This window comes from Carcharhinus amblyrhynchos, chromosome 6 (genome assembly GCF_965287045.1).
Source record: "Carcharhinus amblyrhynchos chromosome 6, sCarAmb.v2.hapA, whole genome shotgun sequence".
NCBI lineage: Eukaryota > Metazoa > Chordata > Chondrichthyes > Carcharhiniformes > Carcharhinidae > Carcharhinus > Carcharhinus amblyrhynchos.
This window is the reverse complement of record NC_137329.1, coordinates 93,804,492-93,830,980: the sequence shown is the minus strand read 5'-3', so window position 1 is coordinate 93,830,980 and position 26,489 is coordinate 93,804,492. Positions and strand designations below refer to the sequence as shown.

At 42.0% G+C, this 26,489-nt stretch overlaps 1 protein-coding gene across 3 annotated transcripts in view; it reads right to left on the bottom strand.

The window, feature by feature from the left end:
• Positions 1 to 26,489, bottom strand: part of LOC145344127 (IQ motif and SEC7 domain-containing protein 3-like) — a 436,903-nt gene that overhangs the window by 334,426 nt on the left and 75,988 nt on the right. For all 3 annotated transcript variants that reach the window (XM_080190991.1, XM_080190994.1, XM_080190992.1), the window contains exon 2: positions 327 to 407. In XM_080190991.1, the coding sequence (XP_080047117.1) occupies positions 327 to 407 (81 nt within the window). The remainder of the gene's footprint in view (positions 1 to 326; positions 408 to 26,489) is intronic.

Genomic DNA, 26,489 nt, shown 5'->3' with positions numbered 1-26,489 from the left:
ATCATGATATGAACAGCTTCAGAAGAAACTAAGACAGGGTAGCATCATCGCCTCATATTGCGTCAATATTGCAAGCAGCCACAGCATGAGATTGCAGTTACAGTAACATGTGATGATATTTTGAATTGAGTTTTCAGAACCAGCCTAACATGATCCTGCTTGAATGCCACTCAGTGTAGCAGTGGAGAACATAGATTGATTTATTAATGTCTCAGTGTAGATAGATTCTCCGCAGTGACAGGCAGGTCACATCATCTGCTGCTTCTTTTACTTTATCTCCTGGAGACCATACACTTAATCGACAAATAGAAAGTCTCGACACGTACCTGGAAGAAGGAGTACTGGAGGGGAGCTTCTGATCAGCATCAGCTGCTGGGCAACAGAATTGATGTAAAACATTCTCATTTCTGTAAGAAAGATGGAACAAAATCGAAATTAATCCAATTCCTGGAGTATATTAGAAGAAAATAAAACAGATTGCTAAGGTCCATTAATATGACAGTAAGAGTTCCCAAATCATTGCTGCTGATAAAGAAAAGCAATCTGAGGGACCAGATGATGTGGGAGGTTAGTTTCATTTTGTCCAAAATCAAGCGATGGGCTGAAAGGCTAATCTCCATACTTTATAGGTAGGTTTGGGCTCAGAATCAGCTGTTAGCTACTGGGATCCCTAATTCAATAGTTTTGAGTAGAAGACACAAGGATGGTTTTTGGATGATTGATGCACTGGCAGGTACTCTTTCCCAGGCCAGTGTTCATGCTCAGTACAGTCATGAGGATATTGGATATTATGAACGGGAATATCATGTTCTTTGAAAGTGGCCACACCAAAAACATATTAAAATGGCTGCAACGTAACAGGTGACTATGGGCATTCAAACTGCGGACACTATTCAATTCAATGGCCAATATTTATTTAAACATGGGCCTAAATAGGATACTCTGCAGCCATCTGTGAAGTTTAAATGTCTCATTGTTTACAGATGAATCAGCATTTAAAGAATCTCTAGATGGTTGGTCTCCGATTGCCACACTGAATAAAGGAGGATATTTGAGCTCAGGTTAGAGTAGAAATAAGAGTGAATGTTCATTGTCAACTGCTATTGAATCATTGGAACCTGGCCTCCAGAAGTGTTAACCATGCAGTCATGTGACTGAAGCTAATTTTCAGCAACTACAGTTTAAAATATCCCAAACGAGGCAAGAAACAACTAAAATATCACAAACACCTGAAACATCAGAACCACCAAAGCTGAAAGTCTTCGAACGCAGCTTCCAACTTCCAAATCCAGCTGACTATCCATCTACAAGAGGCTTTGCAACTTCATGAGACTCTTTAATTCTAAAAGGCCTAACTCCAACTAAAGGATCAACTCAACTAAGTCGGCATCATGCCTGCATCTGAGTTATAAAACCCATGTTTATAATTACAGCTTTAAATTAATCTGCACCTAATCTTTGCGTGTGACAGTGTTAGTCAGGTGAGTGCTTGAGACATTGGCAGGAATCTAATCACCATTCACACTGGCGGGATTTTCTGGCCACAAAATTTTCCGACCTCACTGCAGCAGGAGCATGGCAGATAAGATCAAACAAGCGTGCAATCACAAATAACGTTCTTTGTTTTTAAAATCACCAAAAAGCCTGCTGCTGGAATTTACTCTAAATTAGGAAAAATCACTTCAAGGGTAGCCTTATACAGAAACATCTTGATTGCAGATCGGAAGGGATCACACCAATTCTGTCTTAGCAATATTCTGAGACTATTCCGTCCAAACCAGTGATTCTAACAGTGTATCTGTCAGGTTTTAATAAACTTAAATTCATTTAACTGTATTATACATAGCAATGAGGCCACAGAATATGAAAAGAAAACAATGAGGACTCAAGATATAAAATATTCATTCAACAAGGCAAATATTAGATCTTTGGTACCTGTGTGTTGTGTGTTCAGGTTTACTTGACAATTAAAAGGGAACCACCACACATCTTCAATGAATAACATATTCAGATTGGCCATGGGAAAAATCAGATAAATCATAAGTCAGGTGAATTCTACATAGAACCATTAAAGCTCTGTACACAAGGCGCGTTGGAAAGTCTGGAATGACATAGGTTATCTTCTGACATGTTCTTTGTGTGGGAAGAGGTGGATGGCACAGATGGGAACAATGAAAACAGGAGGAAAGGCTGAGAAGTTTTCTGCATGTAAACACTGCGTTAGGATAACAAAACAACATAATCAAAGTGGCTCCATCCGGATGTCTTGAACCAGATAGAAAACATGCAGAAATTGTTAAAAATTTAACGTGTCATGATCAACTGATAAATATCTTCAGGCATGAGATATTCTTAACTAACTCATTGACTGTCACTCCTGGTTTATTTAGTCAGTCCAATGTGGAGTCATTAATCAGACCACGCTGATGACTGAGATATCTTTGATGAGGACACTACTGCCATCTACTTTAGGATCAAATACTCCTTTTACTTCTCCTCTTTGCTTCTTTTTATATTCAACTTTGTCCTCAACTTGCTACTAACTCACTTGGGAAATATGAAGGGTGAAGGCTACCATGGTAACTCCCGGGATTTAGCCTCTGCATGGCTAGAAAAATGCAGGAAGGAAAGCATATATATCAATCATCATCAATTCAACATTACGATGGCCTACTTCATGTTTGTCATTTGTATCAGCAACTTGCACTTAGAAGATGCTTCTAACAGAGAAAAATATCCCAAGTGATACCAGAGCTGTAAGGAATAAATCATCATCAAACAAATTAAGTAGACATTAAGGCAAAAGGGAGATCTGTACTATCAACAGAAAACATGGGAAATGTTTGGGAGGTCAAATTGAACTTGTGGAGAAAGGAGTTGGCAGGCCAGATTTTCGCTACTGAGGCAGGTCCTGCACTCTCCGCCTTGGTAAAAAGTATTTAGAATCACATGATTCTCACTCTGTAGTCTGCAGGTGCAGGGTAGATTCAGATCCACCAAACCCAGGGTAGCCACGCAGGAGGCAAGTGCCAAGGTGGGCTGGTGAGAAGGCCTGACTCAGTTTTCAGGACTTTGTCCTAGTTGTTTTAGAAGCTGTTTGGCCCACTAGCCTTCACCCTTCATAATCTCCAATAACCTCCACGCCTTCCATGCCATCAAAATTAAATTGTTTCCTCCATTCTAACTGGAGGACATGAGCAAGGGCTAACACCAGTTGAAAAATTGACAGATGAGGAATGGGCCATGTATAAGTGAATGACAAGCAAAAAGTAGGAGTTTCACAAGAATTTTAATTGAAGCAGGGGGTCGATTTTGATTTTTAGATGATTGATGATTACTTCTCTGTTATCGTCATCCTCTCCATGCTATCTGCATAGCCTCGTGCCCTCCTATAAAAGTGAAAGAATGTCAGGTGTACACACTGGGGTCAATTATAACTTGTTCCACCAAGCATCAAATTGGAGGTTTCCTGCCTGACAAAAGAGCTGGTATCCTTACCATCCATTGGGCTAAAATGTGGACGAAGCCATTTTGAAAGGGGCTCCCACCAAAACCAATTGTCCATTTCAGGCAATAGGCTTATTTCACTACAGTTCAAAGATCCTGATTACTATTTTAGGTTGGAAACAGTCAATTCCACGGATAACAGAGAAGTAATCATCAATCATCTAAAAATCAAAATCAATCCCCTGCTTCAATTAAAATTCTTGTGAAACTCCTTTTTGCTTGTCATTTACTTATACATGGCCCATTCCTCATCTGTCAATTTTTCAACTGGTGTTAGCCCTTGCTCATGTCCTCCAGTTAGAATGGAGGAAACAATTTAAAAGTCAAAGTTAGAGGAAATTCCAGTTGTAATTTCGTTCCATTACAAAATGTAAGTATTCCTAAAAGGGAGGAAATTGGTTGAGGTGGAGTATTTCTGGAGAAACAGGAAAGAAAACCAAACCTTCCATCTAAATTTTCCAACTTAACTGCTTTTGCAAAAATTGAACTTTAAGCCCTTTTACATCTGGGTCTTAATTTCTATCTCCAATAAACCAGAAATGTGGAAATGAACAAGCAGAAATGTACTAATCTATAATTGAGGATCATCACTTGACTGAAAGACAAAGCTGCAACACTGACTGCAAACCAACTGCCATTCTTAATTGTTACCTACAGATAGTTTAGTATGGCACTGCACATACTCATTGCTAGCATTCAATAATATTCTCCCTGTATTTATCATTCCAATTTTCAATATTGCTTTTTGAACTGAATACTATATCAATACAAGTGTCCTGTTTGGCTTGATTATATCATGCTTCCAATAGCCCATCAACTGAAGTCCACATCAGGACAATGCTATCAGAGCTCGGACTCTGACTGCAATATTACACAAGATGTATGGGCATTGGTGGCACAGTGGCACCATTGTTAGTACTGCAGTCTCACAGTGCCAAGGATTTGGGTTCAATTATGGCCTTGGGTTACTGTGTGGAGTCTACATCTTCTTTCTGTGCCTGCGTGGGTTTCCTCCAGGTGCCCCGCTTTCTTCACAAAGTCTAAAGATATGCAAGGTTAGGTTGATTGGCCATGATAAATTGCCACTTAGTGTCAGGGATACTAGCAGGGTAAACAGTTATGGGGATAGGGCCTGGATGGGATTGTTTTTGGTACAGCCTTAATGGGCTGAATGACCTCCTCCTACACTATAGGGATTCTATGAAAGTACAGCACAGAAACGGGCCATTCATTATTGTCTGTCTATTTAAAATTATCCATCTCACAGTTCCTTCCTGATGATCCATCTGAACTCCACAGCCAGATCCCAACATGTAACCAATAACTGGGAATTGGTTATCCTTTATAGAAATTATATCTGAAGTCCTAGTCTATAACTCACTCTAGGTAAAATGTGCAGGCTGGGGAGCTATGTCCAGAGCACAGGCCAGCTGAGCTTCTCCAGGAAGCGCACTTTGATGATCACCTCTCAGACTGGTGAGTCTGTCCAACTGGAGGAGACATCACAACTTAGAAGAACCTGTTCTCAGTCAGTGTCCTGTCATGTCCACTTATTAGCAGAGGGTAACTGGACAATGATCAGGAATGAAAACTCTGGTTGATTTACCCCACTAACCCAAGGCCAAAGAATCCAGTGAGATCAGCTAACTCAACACAAATGAAGATCAATTCTTTACCTGCTAAGCCTCGAAAGAGCTTGCATTTTATATGTTTATATTGCAGTCACTGGTTAACACTGAACACTTCATGGGGTTTCTCCAATTCCCTGCATGTAATAGTGTACCAATGCTGTTACCCAGCAACCCGTTTATATGGCTGCTGCTTCCTTATATCTTCCATGCCGTGCAATTAGTTAGTGAAACATGTGAGTAAGCTTCAGATCAATTACCTTCTCTTCGACCTCTCAAGAAATGCATTTTAATATATGCTTTTTACTTTTCCAGAAATGGGCCATTGCTGAGAAAAACTTTGGCAAGAAACGTTAAAGTTTGAAGCGAGGCTTAGTTAAAAATAGATAATGTGTAAATATATGGATCACAGCCATTTCTTTCAGCAGATCAATTCGAGCATAAACAAGAAGTGTAAAGAGGAAAAATCTCACCATCAAAACTTGTTTAGAAGAGAAATAATAACCACTGGATGCTCTTTTTAAAGAGGAATCTTACCATTGTTTTAAAAAGATCAAACAGCTACAAATAATTCTCAAAATCTGTAACGTGCATTTTTCGAGCTTTTCTTGACTGTTTAAGCATGTTTTAGTTTAAACTGTGAGCCCTAATGAGATCAAAGAAAGCTGATGTGGATGAGTCACTGAACCTGGCTGTGAAGGAGCTAAACCAACATCAGCAGCAGGTTAGTTATTATCCTGAAGAATTATTAGGCCTGACAGTGAGAGCTAAATTAACATATGACCCTAAAGTCTAGACTATGGAAAGGCTGCTTGGCTCATTAGGTTCAGTTCATACAGCATAATCCTTTTTATACACAAGCTCCATTATCAATAGCTTTTAAGCACCTACTTTAAGTAACATTCATACTCCATTCTTTCTTCTTATGAATTGCCTGTCCATCCATACAACCTACCTCTCCTTTGCTGACAACTTTGTTCTAATATTATCAACCTTTGAGACTGCATGCCGCCAGAATATCTCCTCCTTGCCGTTAAATGGGGAAAATCAACGTTTTGCTTTTTTTTCAATTCTTATGACTATCCCTCTCACAAGTCCAAACAACAAATGCTTCCCTTGCCTACAATGGTTTTAGCATTGAAACCTTTTTCTTCTTATCAACTCTCTTGGTATCTTGATTTCCCTGATTTCGAACAAAGTTCCGATAACTTGTGTGTTGGAAGAGCTGCCTTCACAAAGTTTGGTTCGTTGTTTTTTTGCAAAAAACTTGCTATTCTCACTCTTTGAAACCCAAGTTAATCCAGAAAGCACAACTTTCACATCTGGCTTTCCACAGTAAAATCACAGGTTAACGGTAGCCACACTTTGGCCCCTTCCAATTGCCTCTTCCCCGCCCCCCCCCCGGACTCTGCCAATTGAGACGCTAGTGCCAGTGAATCAGCTGCCTTCTCTTGCTGAACTGGCAAGTTGCCTCTGGGACGGTGAATGGAAGTCATGATGTGGAGATACCAGCGTTGGACTGGGGTAAACAGAGTATGGAGTCTCACGACACCAGGTTAAAATCCAACCAGTTTATTTGATAGTAAACCCACAAGCTTTCAGAAACGCTGTTCCTTCGTCAGGTGTGTGGAAAGTGAGAAATTTACTATCAAATAAACTGGTTGGACTTTAACCTGGTGTTGTGAGATTTCTTATGGTGAATGGAATCCACAGTTTGCTGGTTCTATCCAAAGGGACGAAGTTTCCCTTGATTTTTAGCTGGCCTCATTAGGCGCTGCACCAGGATCACTACCTGGGTTTGAACTCATTGTAATTTCCAGGCAAACAACGTGTTTTGGAATTTACACTACAATCCATGGACAGCTTGCAAACAACAATTTCTAAAGATCTGATTGTACACAGGGCATGAGTCAGCTATATGTCTTTGCCAGAGTTACAGGCAAAATAAAACTACAACAATGTTCTCCTATTGTCTCTAGCGTATGTCCACGTCTTATCATTCTTTCATTCAAGTTCCCTTGTTGAAAATCCTACTATCACTAGATAAAATGTACCAAGGCCTGAATTCTTCAGTCAGCGAGTGGTTGGTGGGAGTAGAAGCAGCCATGGTGCTCTCTTCCGCTCATGAGCACTGGGAGGTGGCATTTCACACTGTCTGGCCAGTTAAGGGTCAGCCAAAGTAGAATGTTCTCATATTGCTTCAGAAAACACTACGACTGCCCACTGAACAATCTGAATGTTGTGATCTCACCGTTTCATCATTGTGATTACTTTTCTTACACATGATCCAAGCAGGCGAATGCAAAGAATAATGTTGGAATTCAGTGCTGATTATTTCAATCTTAACATCTCCATTTCACAATCAATTATTCTTCTTCATTTTCTTCTTTTCTTCTTCCTTGTTAAATCATCTTAGGCATTCAAGCCTCTATGCTGACATCCCGACAGTCAGCCTTTCAAGGTATGGTGATGTAGTTTCTTGGCACAACATCAATGTAGATCTATCTTGCCAGCAGTATGAAGCAGCTGAGATGTCCTTATGGGATGCCACAGATATGAGTAAAAATAAACCTCCTGGAGCTACCAAGAGAAGACAAAATTGACATTGGTGCACACGGACCACTTGGCAAAGAGTCATGCCAAAATCATCATAACCAACGCTGGAAAGTAGATTGAAGCTCTTTGTTGGAAAGACGTGCCTCAAACATATTCAGGTCTTTTATCCCACCCTAAATTAGGAAAGATGGAAAAACATGAATGCTACCTGACCTATTGGCCCATGCACCTAGTGTAAAAGTTCATAGGCCACCTAGGATCAGGGATAATTCATGTTTAATGGGCTTAATTGTCCTTCTGTCAGTGGGCATTAAACTAAATTCTCCAGTCTCTTTAAATTCTCCCACCCACTGGCACATTGTGAAGTCAATGGGAATCACTACTGATCTCCAGAAATGGAGATCAGGTGGGTTGACCACACCAGGGATGCTGCAAAGCCATTGTAGCCCATGGGTGGTCAGGGACATGGCTAGACAGTGCTCTGGCAGTGACTTCTAACACCCTGGCATGCCAAGGGACCTGGCCTGAAGGGATGTGGCCCGAAGGGACAGGGTCTTTAAGCGAATAGCAGAGATTCACACACATGATGGGGGCAGGACCTTTGATGTCGATGATGGGGTGCATCTCGATGGTGCCATCAATTAAGTGGGGAGGGCGGCACCCTTCGATGCTGGCAATAGTGGAGGGGAGAGGCATTAAGATTAATCTGAGATCGGGGTACCCTTTGAGGAGTAGGCCTTGTATCATCTTTAGGCCTAGCCCCTCTCATTCTTGGGTTAAATGATCCTCCCTCCAAAAGAATGACTAAGTGGCGGAGGATTGTGATTGGGATCACGCCGACCAACCCAGCGGGAATCACACTTAATCAATTTTTTGAAGAATTGTCCCCCACATTTTAGAGTATGGTGTACTTTTTGGTCTCCTTAGTTAGGGAGAGATATACTTGTGTCACGATGACAGGAAGCTGTGATGGAGTGAGATCCATTTCCAACTTCACCAGTTAGTCACAGACATATTGGACTGTTCAAAGAAGACATGCTTTCAAAAAAAAAGAAAATACACTGATCCAAAATGGCTGCCACGAGCTATTCCAGGCGGGATTTTCCCTCCCCAAAACTGGAAAATCCCATCTGAGGTCAAGGGACCTTTGCATGGATTGCCTTCCCCCAACCCGCTCCAATTCCTGCAACAGGCAGGATGGGAAAGTTCCCTCTAGGTGTCTGATACTGTTGTAAGATTTTGATAAATGCACTAAATTTTAGAATCTGTAGTAGCGATGGATTTGATTCCATCACCACAGTTTAAAATTAAATGATTCAGGTTTGAATTGTTATTGGGTAATTCATAATCAAGAAAATGAGAAAAACATAATGTTTGTGAATAAATAAAGTTGCTTTATTATTTTATGACTGAGCTCATTTGAGTTTTGAGCTGAAAATGGGCAAAATACCAATGTGTTTTTTTTAAATCAATTTGAAGGAATAGTTACAACACCGTGAACTTAAGATGATACTGTTTAAACAAACCATGCATTGCTTTAAAGGTTCTATACCAGATAGGAGACCTTTGATATGATAAGAAGTGGTTTTAACTGTTGGTGTTAAGAGCTTTGGCTAAGATGTATTGACAAGAGAATGTGGCTCCATTAATGGCTTCTGTGTATCTGGAAGGAGGTGTTCATTTGTTTGTGATGGAATGTAAATTTCTGGAGTTTATGAACTATTAAGCAAGGGTTGTTGCAAAGGTGGGGTGACATGAGATGAATTGCGTCCTATAACCAGTAGAAGGAGTGAATTGTGTAGCACAATGGCGCAGTACTTAGCACAATTGTCTCACAGTGCCAGGGACTTGGGTTCAATTCCCAGCTTGGGTCACTGTATGTGTGGAGTTTGCACATTCTCCCCATGTCTGCATAGGTTTCCTTTGGGTGCTCCTGTTTCCCCCCACACTCCAAAGATGTGTGGATTAGGTTGATTAGCCACGCTCAGTTGCCGCTTAATGTCCCGGGATGTGTAGGATAGAGGGATTAGCAGGGTAAATATGTGGGGTGACAGTGATAGGGCCTGGGTGGGATTGTTGTTGGTGCAGACTTGATAGGCCAAATGGCCTTCTTCTGCACTGTAGGGATTCTATGATTCTATTCTGTGGTTCTAATTTGAACCATTTCCAAAAAAGGGAGATGGAATGGGAAACTGGAAGATAAAAATTGAGATATTGCAATCCTTGTTGGCACAGTGATACCATAGCTTCTGGGAAATGACTTTGCTGGACAAAATTCAACATCACTTCAAGGGCAATGAAGACAGACAGACATTTGTCTGTGCTGACAACACCAAGAGTTCCACAGTGGCTAAATGGAGTCTCTGAGCACTCTGCTGAGTTTTGTCAGGGGACAGTATTCAATGATGTGAGTCATTGACTGGGATGCAGTCCAGGCGCCCTGCAAGGCCCCACTTGTGTTAGTTTGCCTTGGGCAATGCAGTAACAGGTGAGTGCCCAATGTTGGTGGAGCATATTGAAGATGAATGTGCAGGCTGTGGAACCTGTGATGAGGAAATGGTTTTTAAAGGTGGGTATGGTGGTTCCATTCCTGCTGTTGTAGGACCCCTGCTGTTGCATCATAGCACCATGCTCTTAGCCAGGTCTAAAGCCCAGGTCAACTGGGGGAATAACAGCATACATTTAAGTGATTGAAACTAGTTGGCTCCAGCATTCTGGTTCCATTAGTGCTATAACATGACTACCTGGTGCATGATGCGATCTCTGCCCCTGCCAGAAATAGGGTCAGCTCTCATTTGAAGGAATTTTGCAAATTGTGGGTTACAGTGAGAATGAGGCAGCCTGCTCAACAGATCCACAACTCGCTGGGAAAAGAACCATCTCCTGATATCTAGGCCTGTTCTGCCTTTACATAACTGGAGCTTGTGACTCCTGCTCCTCCCTAAGTGAAACAAATTGCCTATTCAAACACAATTCAATCTCTTCATCATCTTGAAGCTTTGTTCAAATCTTCCCCAAGTATGCACTTCACTGAAGTCAGAGGCGCAACTCTTAAGTTTGTTGCGGTTTCAAAGATGCTTTAAAACGGGGTTCGACCAATCTCCTGTTCTTCCTCTGCTCCCTTTTCAAACTCTCTTCAAATGAAAGGTTAATGCATGTATACGTTTAGCAATGACAGCACTAGTTTTGTGGCAGGATATGACTAAAATACTGCTATTAATACTAAACAGTGGTCAGCATTGCTGCCTCACACACCAGAGTCCAGGTTCAATTGGCAGCTTGGGTCACTACCTGTACAGAGTTTGCACATTCTCCCCATGTCTGCATGGGTGTTCCAGTTTCCTCCCAGTCCGAAAGATGTGCTGGTTGGGTGCATTGGCCATGCTAAATTCTCCCTCAGTGTAACCAAACAGATGCTGGAGTGTGGCAACTAGGGGATTTTCACAGTAGCTTCACTTCAGTGTTAATGTAAGCCTACTTGTGACAATAATAATTTTTTTTAGACTTTAAACTTTAAGAGTTACTGACTAGTAGGTAGGAGCAAGGAATTTTACTTTGCAGAAGTGAACATGATAACCTGGATATGTATGCATGGCTGACGTTTGCAGCAGTTTATTTCTAAAGCTTTACCAGCCTGCTCAGGCATGTGCTCCACTAATAGGAGAGGTGCAGTGTTGTGATATTCTAATTAAACAGTAAAAGGACACAGAGAAAGGTTGGGATTATGTCACATGTTAAATAACTTTGAACGCTTATGAGGATTAGTGAAGGGAGCTGCAGCAATGTGATAGGCTATGTGGATAAATGATTATTTGCTTATCCCCTCTCAAGGTCCTTCTCTGCTTTTCTCCAGTGAGGAGCACAGACTAACAACCTACACTCAGGACTTTTGCCACCTCACTGTTTAATCAATTAGCAGGCAACGCAGACAAACAGCATGTATTGGCTTCCTTCCTAATTTTTTTTCCTCTCCTCTGTCTCTTCATCTCACTTCTCCCAAATGCTCTCTGTGTGTAATAGCAGGTACAAATCCGAATCCAACTACTACCTTTGCTTCTGACAGTGCTGCTCATCCCCTGGAAAACGTTATCTTTTGTGAGCCGTTTGCCAAAGGATGCTCAACTGCAGGCGTTTTACGTGTTAAGTCATGCACTTTTCCCAGAAGACCCTTGGACTGAATCATCTTAAAGTGTATTTACTGGTCTCCGCAGACGAGAAAAAAAGGATCTCTTTTCCATCAAACCCACAAAAGTGAAATTTGCTTACAAAATAAAACAGAGAAGTGTGCTTTCATGATCCCAAATTGGCCAGCTTTCCGCAGTGATGGCTCTCTCGGCTCTGATTCTGAAGGTCATGGATCTATTCCCCATTCCAGAGACATGAGCAAATAAACTTGAGTGACATGTCAGTGCAATAAATATCAAAGAAATTGGAGTCTTTCAGATGAGATGTTAAACCCAGGCTCCATATGGCTGCTTTGCAGAGTGTGGAAGATATCGTCGCTCTGTTTAAAAATGAGCAGAGGGAGCAGAGGAGTTCTTCCAGTATCCTGGCCAACACTTATCCCTCAAACAGCATCATCAAGACAGATTATTTCATTCCTTCGTTCACTGTTTCTCTTGCTGTGTACAGATTGGGTGGGCGGCAACACTGACTGCTTTTCAAACACAATTGGCTGTGATATACTATAGGATGTCCCGAGGACATGAACAGTACTTTCTCATGGCAACTCACAAAATCCAATTTCTATAATGGATTCTGTACAGGAAAACCATTACAACTGCTAGAGGATGGATATGTCATGCTTGATTTGTTTTTATTCACACAGTAAAGTTAGTTGTTACAAATATGACGTATTGTCAGATTGCTATGTATTGGGACTCTCTTTAAAACTTAGGGTAAAATGGAGGAATGAAGGGGATCATGTGATTTGGTCTGAATTCTGCCTGACAACAAGCCTGATTATTCAAGGTTAAAGGTTATCTGAGTGGGAGGAAGGCACACACCTATGACAAAAGACCAGGGCAGCTAATCTCCAAGTCCCAGGGAGGCATTAGGAATGTCAAATTTTGTAAATGGTTGTACTCAAAACTGTCGACTTATCTTCAGATAGAATGGAGCTGGGGATCTAAATACTATCTAATTAGCATCTCTATCTGATTACAAGGTCCAGCAAATATTTTGTGGCACAGTTGGTAGTGTCAATCCCTACCTCTGAGTCAAGTTCCACATTCAAGTACCATCCCAGGACTTGATGGTCAAGGTAGGCAGCTTCAATACGTGACCAAACATGTTCAGCATCAACCAGCAAATACTTCCTACATGCCACTGGCTGGTTTAAGAATGGGAGTGATTCCTGGGCAGTCATGTGATAGACAGAAAGTTGAAGCCTCAATCATCACCATCCATGGCACCAAACCATAACATGCATGTCAAACTGCATATTACCATAGCAACTCAAACGCCCCACTACCACAAGGCCCATGTGATTGGCATTCCCATGGAGATGAGCTTTGAGAGGACAATAGGCCATAAAAAGCCATTGTGGTCTTGGCTTACGGGATAATTCTAAGATATCCATGAACTTTACAGACAGAAGCAGTGTGCAAAGACTTGGGAGGGAGAGAGAGGGACAGAACGAGCAAGGGACAGAGAGAGTAGGAGAGAGCAAGAGTGAAAGAGAGAGTGAGAGAGTGAGCTAGAGAAAGAGTGTGTGAGAGAGACAGCGAGAGAGAGAGAGAGGGATAGATCAGAAAAATAGAGGCAGCTAATCCTGCACCTTAAGCAGAGAAAATGCTGGCCCTGTCAGCCACCATGCAAAACTCAGGAGGGAATTTGCATTCAGATTGAAGAGACCAAGTTCGAGATGAGATTACCATCTAGCTTGACAAGGGGGAAGGATCTTTAATTCATCCTTTACTGTGAAAGTTAGTTCAGGGATTAGAAACTATTTGCCTGAAAAAGGGGGAAAAAAACAAGCCATAGAGTACTGAAAACAGCTTTGGACTAATTTCCAAAGAATTAAATGTCCACCAAGGGACAGTAAAGTAAAACCATGGACAGGAATTTTCTATCATTGTATGAGTTCAATGGGGGATTTTCTTTCTTTATTATGTTAATGCTAGTGTGTTTATTATAATAATACCATAAATAGCAAACTACAGAAATTTTGACACAATATTCAAGTACAGTAATAAAGAAAGGTATAATTATTATTAGACACAGCTAGGTGTCGTGACCTGTTCTGCAATTGAATAATTGATTTACTAAGGCAACCAGTGACACCTCCAATCCTTATGTTGCTGTCTACTTTATCCGCTTCTGTCATATCTTGCCTCTTCTTTCTCTCTAACTCTTTTTGTGTTTCCATCTGTTCTTTCTCCCATTCCCTTCTGGTGATCCGAGAGGGAAAGAGCTCTCACTGAACTGGAGCTGCATTTGTGATGGGATTGGCAGGAAAACACTTCTACCATGTTTCTATGCCTTAAATTTCCCATTACCTCCCTTCCCTCACTACTGACCACCTCAGTAACAACAATACCCTCCCCTCACCCCCCACAACAGATGAGGAGAGCCCAGCCCCAACACACACACCAGACAATGACCCCTCATGGATAAGGGAAGCTCTACGCCCCACTCAGTGGGGTTTCCAAGAGGGGCCTCCTGGGTATTGTCCCCTGGCATTGTAGTGCCATGGGGCAGAGTAAGGGCACTGCCAAAGTGGAAGGGGGCAGTGCCAAGATACTTGCAGGAATGTGCCCCCCCTTTCCAGGGGATATACTTACCTGTGCATCCCCAACGGGTTCCCTACACCTGATTCAGGTTTTTCAAGAGCTGTTGTAAACCTCGTCAATGTAAACATCACACCGGCAGGGAGGAGTTCCTAATGTGGGAGGAACATATGGCCTAAAAGTTAAAATTTATTTATTAGTCACAAATAGGCTTACATTAACACTGCAATGAAGTTACTGTGAAAATCTCCTAGTCGCCACACTCGAGTTCCTGTTCGGGTACACTGAGGGAGAATTTAGCATGGCCAATCCACCTAACCAGCATGTCTTTCAGATGGTGGGAGGAAACCACAGCACCCAGAGGAAATCCACGCAGACATGGGGAGAATGTGCGAACTCCACACAGACAGTGACCCAAGCCAGGAATCAAACCTGGGTCTCTGGCACTGTGGGGCAGCCATGCTAACCACTGTGCTACCGTGAAGTCTTTTAATTATGTTGTAATTTGAGAAATTGAGCTTCCCTACCTTTCTGGGCGGGAACCTTATTACGTTGGGTGGGAAAAATCAGGAAATGAGACCTCGTGAGCAAAATTCTTATTTTCCAGGTCTCGTGGGATTTTGCACCAACTTTGCCGTTTGTGCTCACGTCGAACGCAAGCACAAATCACCCATATTGTTTTACCCTGAGCTTCCAATCACATGAAATCCATTGCCAAGACTGACCACTTCCACTGCTGTAATGTCACTCGACCCTGAATCAGCCTCAGCTCACTCACAGCTGAAATCCACAATCATAGATTTCTATTCCAAGGCTCTCCCACCTGGTGTTCCATTTGCCATATAAACTCAATCACATAATCTGCTGCCTGGAATATTAACTGTCTGATTCATTAATAAGCCCTGTGATTCCTGACCTGGAGTAGCTCAGATAATGTTTCAGTTTTAGAATCCTGCTCCTGATTTTCGGTTCTCTCCATCACCCCAACCTTTCATTATTACCATAACTTCTTTTGTAACATCCCTTGATTTCATTGTTCCACCACTGGCTGCCATGCTTTCAGCTGCCTTAGGCCTTAAATTGCTTCCCTTATCCACTCTGCACTATACACTACTTTCCTCCTTTAAGATGCGCTTTGTAGCCTGTCTATTTGACCAAGTTTGTGGCAGTCAGTCCTTATATCTATTTTGTGGCTTGGTGTTAAAAAAGTTTTTTATTGATAACAATCTTTTTAAGCACCTTGGGATGTATCACTATATCATAGGCGGTATATAAAGGCAAAAGTTGTTTGATTCAAAGAGCTGAGATGACCACAGAAATGCCACGTTGGTTTATCGGCGTTGTTCCTCTGAGCTTGGAGTTCAGGTGTATCGTTAGGGCAGAGTTTTACACTGCAACTAGCCCCTTCTCTTCCGGACCATAGAGTATTTGGGGGCTAAAAAGTGACAAACGTCCATTTTGCAGCACACGTGTGCCTCGCTTTGCTCTGCGCAAAAATAAAAATGAAAAGAAAAATAATTTGGAGATAACAGTTCTGGCCAAAGCAAACAATCAATTAGGTCTGACACATAATTGTGAGAAAATTGTCAGTGTGGCTTTGTCCATTGTTTTCCTGAGTCTCTGTACTGGAGTGATGATGCACTGCATATATTTTGTAGTGTTACACCAATGAAATAGATGCTTGAGACCATGGAGGCAACCTTACCAAAAAAGTCTGAGTGCTGAATGAGCATAAAAACAGGAGATAATTTTTTGGGCAAGCTCCCAGACGCAATTGTATGGCACTTAGAAAATAAAACGAGGTAAAGTGTGATTCTCGCCAGTAAGAGGAGTGGATGGAACCTATTCACACTGGGAAGCCAGCTGCTGAGAGCTGTGGAGAGATCAACTGGGAGATCAGTCACATCTCACACCCACTCTCTCCAATCATCATCCTGGACAATCTCCACCCCCAATCCCCACCGCCACTATCTCCCTCCACCCCCGCTTGATCACTGGCCCTGGCCCCCCCACCCATGGGCAATCGCCATTTCGGCCAATCCCCACCTCAGCCAATCCCCATGAAGAGTCCCCTCCACTCCCTCCCTGCCATGGCCTCGCCCCATGATGGGCCTGCCCCCTTCAGGCCCCACCCCTTTATGCACTGCCCCCTCCCCTTAGACCCTGCCTGGTGCCTGGTGAGCAGTGCCAGCATCCCAGGCTGGCACTGTCCAAGAGGCTCTGGCCACCCTGCTTGGGACCACACATGGGGCTTCAATGGTCTCTGGTCTCACCAGCGAGGTCATCATCATGTCAGGTTCCCAAGGGTGAGAACCATACATGATTCTTACCGATGAGCACCGGCAAGTGAGCCTGGATAATTGCATCCAGGACTCACTAATAATATTGAAATGACCTAATAAATATTTTAATCAGTCTTGCACCTGGAAGGGCGTGAGGCTGGTAATGCCGGAAGAACGGGGCTGGTAATCTCGCAAGAAGTGAGAAACCAGGCGCAAACTCGGTTTTTTGCCTCTTGCCCGATCTTAGCGACTTGCCACGTTGATCGACTGGTGGAATGAGCTGGTAAAATCACCCCTGAGATTCCACAAGGAAGATACTTCAAACCGAAAAATGTACTTTTTGAAAATAAACCCTACCTTTCCAATCAGAGTGACAGGCCAGTTTATATAGCTGTCAGTCAAACAATGCTTGAAACAAATGACTGTCCATTAAAAAGTAATTAAGAGAAATGTTTGAGAATTAAATTGCCAATCATCACTGGCAGAGGTGAGCGTTGGGTTGCTCAGCTGATGTTTAAGTGCACACTATGCTGCAGGGATATCCACTTAAAAAGCATTACTCCTATATAATAAATAAACATCTCAATTGTTGCAAACTTCACAGTTTTAAACAATATTGCCCATTTGCAAATTGCTCTAAATAAGCTAAACATTTACCACCAACAGGGAATAGGTTTTGAGATGAGGTGTATATTCCTTGGTTTGATGGTGAACCGATGGGACCATTAGCACGCAGTGCCACAGAGTGCTAGAATATGGCTTGTTCAGCCTCAGTGCTGCAGAAAGAAGCTGAAAATAGGTTTGGTGCATCCTACTCAAGCAGTAAATGAGAGACAGATCTTTTTCCATGTCATTCTCATCTACCTCCCAGCAATTGCATTACTGAAAGCGGCCAATGAGCGGGATAACTAGGATATATGTTAAGTCTTCTCCATCAAGGAATGTGGGTGAAGCGAAGTGAATCTGGCAGAGTGGTTCACCTGCCCCTTAATGATTTCCACTGAGTTCAATGGGATTAAAATCAGATGGGTTCAATCGCAGGTAGATGATCGACTCCACCTGACTGCCACCCTGCCAGTAAAGACCAGTGTCCACTTTCCCATCTGCCTTCTTGTCCTCAGATATTGTGTGACATGAAGAAACAAAGATAAAAAAAGGACATAATTTTTAAAAACTATGAACAGATACTAAAGGCCACAGAATTTGACTCTGTATCAGCACTGGCTTCCATGCTGTGGAAACTGGGTGACCAAAAGGTGAAGGTTTGACTCCTGAAGACTTCCAGTGCAGCCTGCGCCGATCACTATGTTTTAAAGTACAGTGGCGAGGGCATCTCAGGCTGGCACAGGAACAGAATGGGCAGATCATGACCTCAGCCAGTGCCCAATGTGATTTGACACCCAATCTGACACTTTGGCTTTCATTGGTCCTGATAACGGCTTCTCTTACACATGCCCAGCAACACATGGATTCACTTGCATGTGGGACACCTCCTCCCCTCCACCCACCCATCCCTCCCCCCATCATTCAATTTGCAGATGAGATGCTTGTGACCCTTTAAATGTTGGAGTGAGTGGAAGGACTGTGCTGCTGGAGGAGGAGTTGACAGAAGCTGCTTTAGTCCATTGAGAATGCTTCAGAATCTTTGGGAGGAGTGGTATGGATTTGAATGGCCTTCATGTGTCTCCAGTCACAGCAGGAGCTATACTCTTGAGCTAATATGACAGGAAGATAAAGCAGGGGCAGCAGTGAAGAGGAACGGTTTCCGGGGCAAGAGGATGATTCTCAGCAGGAAGTTTAATGCAAAGGTCTTCAGAAAGTGCTTATCCTATCAGGAGTAGTGTCTGTAGTAATGCTTCACCAAGGAGGTGATCATAGAGCTGTGTCATTTCCTCCATTCAAACCTACAGCTGAAGAACAGGCTGATGTGGGCACTTTCAAGGCCTCACTTTCTACACAAACATTCGCTGTGATGGCAATAATGTTCAGCACTATCTCCTCCAATGGAGTGAGGACATGCTGCTATTTCTGTCCACTACCAGTTCTTTACTGGTCCTTTTTTGTTATGTGCCACCTTGTTCTGCAAAGGAGAGTAAAGAGTACCAATGAGTGTCTTTGCAGTGTTTTTAAATATAGTTGACCATCTGGGAGTATATGAAAGTAGTGAGTTATGAGTGTGAATTTTGCAATAGTTGCAAGTATATGAGGATAAGATATTAAGAGTGCTAGAATTGATGGTTTGATACACTGAGCATTCTGAGAAGCTTGTGGTATGATTGATAAGTATTGCATTTGAAGACATGATCACTGACTTGTCTACTTGTGTGAGTTCACAGAATATTTTTGGACAGTATATCATGTTTTCTGGGCCAGACTCCCAGCACTGATCTCTTGGACTGTTTGCTTTCTGCCCTCCTGTAGAAAGATGAATCTCAGCTCTTTTCAATATTTGCACCAAGTCCTTCACCTCTGCATCACAGAATTTAGGTGCCCCCTTGCTGGCCTGCTGTTTCATTGTTTTGGTTCATTCCTCTGCAGAGAGACTTCCCAGCCACTTCTGCAGCAGCCAGAATGCACCTTCCCTCCAATAATTTGGCTTAATTTGTGTGAACCTCATACAGACATGGACCACCTGCGGAGCAGGCAGCACTCAGTAACATTTTTAATACTGGGCTGCATGTCACAATCACAGAGAACAGGCTGTAAAAATGTGCCCCCTGCCTTCATTGGACACAGGGTAATCATGCATTGTGATTCCATAACCAAACAGATTTTATGAATTTTTTCCACCAAGACATCAGAACTGGAGGCTGTGTTAGTCATCGAGAACAACAATGTAGTGGGAACGTCAGCAACTTGCCTAACCCCAGATATCTCAGACATCTAGTCTTTTTCAGAAAGGACAGAGCAAACAGGTAAGAAGCAAGGGTAAATGCATGGCTTTATGGGGATATGGTCTGGCTGGGACTGTGGTTGGTGCAAACTCGGTGGGCCAAGTGGTCTCTTTTTGCACTATAAGATTCTATGATTCTATGAAAAAAATCACTCAGAGAGGCAAAAATAAATGGGAACATTATTAAAGAAAGGTTGACACGGTGGCACAGTGGTTAGCATTGCTGCCTCACAGCACCAGGGACCCAGTTCAATTCCGGCTCGGATCACTGTTTGTGTGGAGTTTGCACATTCTCCCCGTGTCTGCGTGTGTTTCCGCCAGGTGCTCCAGTTTCCTCCCACAGTCCAAAGATGTTCAGGTTAAGCTGATTGGCCATGGGAAATTGACCTTAGTGACAGGGGATTAGTAGGGTAAATATGTGGGGTTGCAGGAATAGGGTTTGGGTGGGATTGTGGTTGGTGCAGACTTGATGGGCCAAATAGTCTCCTTCTGTACTGGAGGGATTCTATGATTCCAAAGTAGTGTAACTGTTTCAGTAGTGTTGGTTACGGAATGAATGCAGTTCAGTGAAAGAACTCTTCTCCACTTCTTAGAGTAATACCAGAAAATATGTTATGTACTCAAGAAAGCAAACAGTTTAACATCAGATCCAAATAGTGGCATCTCTGACAGTGCAGCATTCCCTCACCAGTCTGCCAAGTGATAGTCTGGATTATGTTCTCAAGTCATTGGAGTGAATCTTTAACCCATCATCGTCTGACTCAGGGTTAAGTGTGCTGAACCAGAGCTGATCAGTTGGGAAAATAAGGAGTTGATCTTGTGAGGAGTAGGAAACTACAAAATAATCTATTTTGTTTAGATATCAGAATTCAAAGCTGTGACAAGGATACCGTTAAGCCACCAAGTCAACATAAGAAAACTAATTGCTCTGTGAAGAGATAAGTGAGGTAGGTGAGAACAAAAGTCAGCCCAGCATAGAAAACAATGACGAAACTTGATAATCATATGATCAGATCACACCTTGAATATTACATCTAGATTTGGTGAAGCCTGCACAGATATTTAAGCAGTGCAGACATTATAAAGAGCCATCATAACTATCCTGATGTAAAAAACAAGTCTGAGTTAAAAGGAAAGATTGGAAGCCTTTTAAGCCGAGAAAGGAGTTGTGAAAGAGGTATGCAAGACAGTTAAAGGGAGAGGCAAAATTAACCAGAATATTTCATTAAATTAAGCTGTGCAAGTGGAACTAAAGTACAGAGATTCAAATAAACAAAGTTTACTTTTATTGCTATAAAAGCTTCTTTACAAACAGGTGATCAACACAAAGGTGCAATGGATTTCCCGATGAATAGGTGGGAGCAAAAATCCTAAGACCATTCAAGAAACAATCAGAAGAGGGACAGAAACATAGAAGATAGGAAGCCATTTGGCCCTTCGAGCCTGCCCCACCATTCATTACTATCATGGCTGATCATCCAACTCAATAGTCTAACCTTGCTTTTTCCTCATAACCTTTGATCCCATTCTCCCCAAGTGCTATGTCTAGCCACCTCTTGAATACATTCAATGTTTTAGTACCAACTACTTCATATAGTAATGATTTCCACAGGCTCACCACTCTTTGGGTGAAAAAATGTCTCCTCACCTCCAACCTAAACAGTCTACCCTGAATCCTGTTAGTGTTTCTTTGTTTTCATGAATCAGGATAGGCCAAGCAGCCTTCTTCAGCTGTAATTAACGTAAAATTCTTCTCAGCAAAAAAAATCACAAAATGAATGTTTATTTAAACAGTTTTGTTTCTTATGGCAAATGTTTTCCACTTTCTTTCCAACTGGAAATGAGACTGCAGTTATGTTGTGGTAATAAAAGTAAATTGTTGCAGCACCAGAGTTGTACATTAAAGGCATGAAACACAATTTAAAAGGTAATCACATAAAAGCATCTGTGTGCAGGAAATTAGCAGATAAAGTTTGAAAACATTAAACAAAAGCAACCGTAGATGATCATAGAAAGGACAGGAAGATTGCATCTTCATGTTTAGGGCAAAACATCAGCTGAGATGAAGAAAATTATGATTTACCTTGGTATCTATTAATTAGAAATGTATATTAACAGTGCCTTTTAAATTTGAACGCTAACTGAAAATAAATGGGGCATTTTAATCAGAGTTAAAATCATAGCTTCCTAATTGAGGAAATTAATTTTCATCTACAAAAATACATTTTTGTGTAATTATGTTTTAAAAGAGAAATCAAAAAAACCTTAGTAATTATTTTGGACAGCAAATTGCCCTTATTTTTTTTCCTATCAGTGAGTAAAATTATACAGTTATGAAACATGAAATTGCATGTCACAACAGGGAAAGAGGTTTTGGAAAGTATTCTGGGAAGTCTGGCAGATTTTGAGCCATATTTAAAGAGCAGCTGCACAGTCGAAAGATCCACAACCAATGAAGAAGACTTGCCTTCACTGAGTAAATGTACAGTGAAATGATTGGAAAGACAGTGGAAAAATCACTGCCACATGAGATGGCTCATCACATTAAAAAATAACAAACTGGGAGCAACGTTCAGAAAGAATCATCTATTTCCTGTATCATTATATTGTGTGTGTCCCATTATGAGAAACTGATCATCGCTGAATTTCGCTTGCATTTTGCTACATCAACTGGAGCAATCAAATGCCAGGAGAAACTGCCTGCCTGGGGAAACTGCAATTACTTGTTTAAGCTAGAAATAGGCATTATTTATGCAGCACACATTCACAAAATGGATTTCTTTCCATTCGGGAGGGAAAGATGACACTTATAAATGTATTATGTATATGGTGCAGTGATATTTCCATTCTGAAAAATTCTGTAAAATTTCCGAATGAATTTGTTATGTATTTAGTCCTCTCATGTTTCCTTTACGAGTTTGTGTATAAAATGTTAATTTATTGTGTATATTGAAGTACTCTAACATTTTCAATACAAATCTGTTACTGGAATATTTCCTTTTCCACTTTGTGTGAATACAGGTCCTACTCTCCTCCAATATCAGTAGATGATTGACAGTTACCCCAGAGAAATATTGTTAATGGCTATCATGCCATTTCTCAGTGACCTTTATCGCAGTTACAGTCTGAGACCATGGACATTCCAGGCCACTGAATTGGCAGGTAACCTCTCAGCTACTGACAGCCCTCTGTTAGTTCATTCATAAGGCCACTTTGAATGTGGAGCCAGCCTGTGAGCATTCAGGGGCCACTTCATTACACAATGATTCACAAATGAAGCTGCACTAATCTCAAGTTTGTACCTTATGCACATCACATCCGAGAGCCAGCAACACTTCTCATTATTTTTAACTTTTCCTTTCCTCACAAATGGGCACTTTTCCTTTAAAATATTCATCTCACTCAGCTGTAGCCAGCAGGAAGGAATGTTATTGTCAGGGAACGGTTAGGTCACATCGAGGCAACCATGAACAATCCTCCGAAATGTCAAGTCTGCAAATGATACTAGATTCAATTGATTATGTTCCCTGCAGAAGACTAGTAACCAAGAAACTCCCAGACAACAATCCGCTCACATATAACATTGTTTCAATTTCAGCTAAGCCCTTGTATTAGTTAAACACCAATGCTTTAATACAAAAACAAGAATACTGTGGACGCTGAAAATAGGAAATTTAAAAAAACAGAAAATGCTGGCAATGCTTAGCAGGTCTGGCAGGATCTGTATAGAGAGAAACAATGAACATTTTTGAGTCTATGACCTTTCATCAGAAAGGAGAAAAATAAGAAACATAACAGGGTTTGGGCAGATATAATTATAGAGACTGCAACAAAGAAGAAAAAGAAAGGACAGAGTTAACTTTCCAGGTCACTGATTAAGGATATTCAATCTGAAACATTAAGTCTGTCAGGCTCTGTCAGACCTGCTGAGTATATCCAGCATTTTCTATTATTATTTTAGATGCAGCCTTTAACTCTTGAGCAACAGGGGAGATCTGTGATAGTGTGGAGGGCAGCAGAGATTAAGGGCTGAATTTTCATTCCTGAGACAGGTAACTGGATTCAGGAAAAATTCCCGGCTCAGCCTGTCTGCCTCCAGAGATTGTTGCCAGGGAGTGGGTGAGATCTGGAATCAAGCCGACTGGGGAAGGTTTGGAGCCAGCCACATGTGCAGAGACAAAGGCCCGACTCAGTGTAGTGGGACTTTGTCCCAGTGAAAAAACACAAAGGTTCTCCAACCCTCACCCTCACACTCCCCCTGCCATCTCCACGCCACTTCATGACTCCCACCCACCCTTTATGACCCAGCATGCTCCCTATGCCAAGCTATACCCTTCCACCCACCCCTGTGATCCCTTATGCCTCTAATGTAATGAAGCTCAGCTGACAGCCCAGACACCCATTACACTTGTTGAAACAGCTGAGCTTCAGGGAAAACATTGTTTGATTGACAGCTCAGGTTCTCTGATCACTGCTGTCAATTTCACAATGCTTATTTACACAAGATTAAGTAGTTTCAAAAGCTGGGGGGAATTCTCCCCCAACGGTCCATGCAAAAGTGACCTCGGGTGGGATTCTCTGGTTTTGGGATGAGTGTGGCTAGAGAATCCCACCCCTTGTGTTTTTTGTTATTCAAAGTTTGAAAGTCTGAAAGTTTGAATGATTGACACTCTAATTGCCTTCTATGAAATTAGTTTTAAAAAGTACAAAGTTCTGAATGAATTACTGTTTTTAAAGCTTTTTTTTACACATTTTATTGTCACTGTGAGGTACATTGGTTCTATACAGTATATAACCGGTCATTTGGCATGGATGTGGCACAGCTTGACAATGTGGGTGTGAGGGGTGTGGATGGAAGGACACAGCTTGGCACTGGGGATATGAGAAGGCATAAAGAATGGGTGGAAGGGTGTGGCATGACATTGGAGGTATGAGATACTATAACGTGGCATAGGAGGCAATTGAAGGATAGGTGGCAGCATAGCTTGGTATGGAGAGATTGAGGAAGACCTTTTTTATCCTCCCTTGTAAAAGGTACATTCATGCAGGCTAGTGCTCATGACTCCTCTGCAGGCCCATGAACCACAACTCTTTAAAAATCTGACTCGACTCCTTGAAAATTGCAGAGAAATTGAACATGGTTATTTCCACATGGGGCAAGCCAGATCAGGTGTACTGGGCATAGGTTTCCAAGTTGAACTTGCCTGCACTCCTGAAAATCAGGAATAAGGTTGAGGATCCCAGAAATGAGACCCATCTGTTACTTTCGAAAGGGCTCTCTGGATTCAATCCAACTTGGTGAAAATATAGGCCTCAATAACAAAAGGTTTCATGTTGCAAGGCTAAAGGGAGTGGTAATGGGATAAGTAAAGAAACAAAAGATATACCCAGAAGAGGTGTGAATGGTGGGATAACAGCCACCCAAAAGCAAAGTGAAGGAATTAAGAAATGTTAAAAAAAACACAAAAAAACCAAACAAACCAAAGACAGAGATTAGTAACTAAAATTCTTGAACTCAATGTTGAGTCCAGAGACTGCAAAATGCTGTGTCAAAATAAGTTGTGCTATTCCTTGAGCTTGTGTTGAGGCTTCATTGAAACACGCAAGAGATTGAGAACAGATACATCAGAGTGGGAGCAGGTTTGAGAATTGAAATAAGAAATGACGGGAAGCTCAGGGTGATGTTCCTGGATTGAATTGAGATGTTCTGCAAAGCAATCAGCTACTCTGCATTTGATCTCCCCAGTGTACAGCAGACAATTTGAGCAGTGAATAAGGCATACTAAATTGAAAGAAGAACAATTTAATTGATGTTTCACTCAGAAGGAGAATTTGGGCCTTTAGATGTTGAGATAGGAGGAGGTTAAAGGGCAAGTATTGCATTTCCTGTGCTTGCATGGTGAGGGAAGGAAGGGGATGTTCGGGGTGACTGAGGAATGGGCCATGGTACTGCAGAGGCAACAGTCCCTTCAAAATACCAAAAGGGAAGCATGGGGGAAGATATTATTGGTGATGGCACCATTCTGGAGGTGGCTGAAATGGTAGAGGATGTTATGTTGAATATTGAACTTGGTGGGGTGAAAGATGAGGACAAAGGGAACACCATTGTGGTCCTGGAAGGAAGGGAAAGGACAAAAACATAAGTACTTGACATAGAAGACACTGTGGAGGGTCCAGTAAAACACAATGGACGAAATCTTAAAGAAGTTTATTTATTAGTCACAAGTAAGGCTTACATTAACACTGCAATGCAGTTACTGTGAAATTCCCTTAGTCACCACACTCCTGTGCTTGTTTGGGTCAATGCACCTAACCAGCATGTCTTTCAAAATGTGGAAAGAAACCACAGCACCCTGAGGAAACCCACGCAGACGCAGGGAGAATGTGCAAACTCCACACAGACAGTGATCCAGGATGGGAATCGAACCCGGGATTCCTGGTGCTGTGAGGCAGTAGTGCTAATCACTGTGCCACCGTGCCACCCCTGGGGCATTGGGTTATGGTAAAGGAAAAACATCTTGGAAGCTCTGGTATGGAAGGTTGCATTGCCCAGACAAATGTGATGAAAACAGAAAAATGGAATAGAGATCTACAGTTAGCTGGGTGTGAAGAAATGTAGTCAAGATAGCTGTGGGAGTCAATGGATTTGTAGGTTACCAATAAATCACTATCTCCAGACAGGAAAAAAAGCATTTGAAATGATCATTTGAAGTTGAGAGAAGGGTGAAAGTTAAAAGCAAAACTGAAAACATTTCCCAATTCAGAGGGAGAGCAGCACTCTGCATTGGGAAGCAGTGAGCTTACAGAAAAGTTGTTCAATCTAGGAACAAGTTCAGCCAGATGGAGGAGAATGATGGTGGGGAATGGGGACCAGCTGGGCAGTTAGGATCAG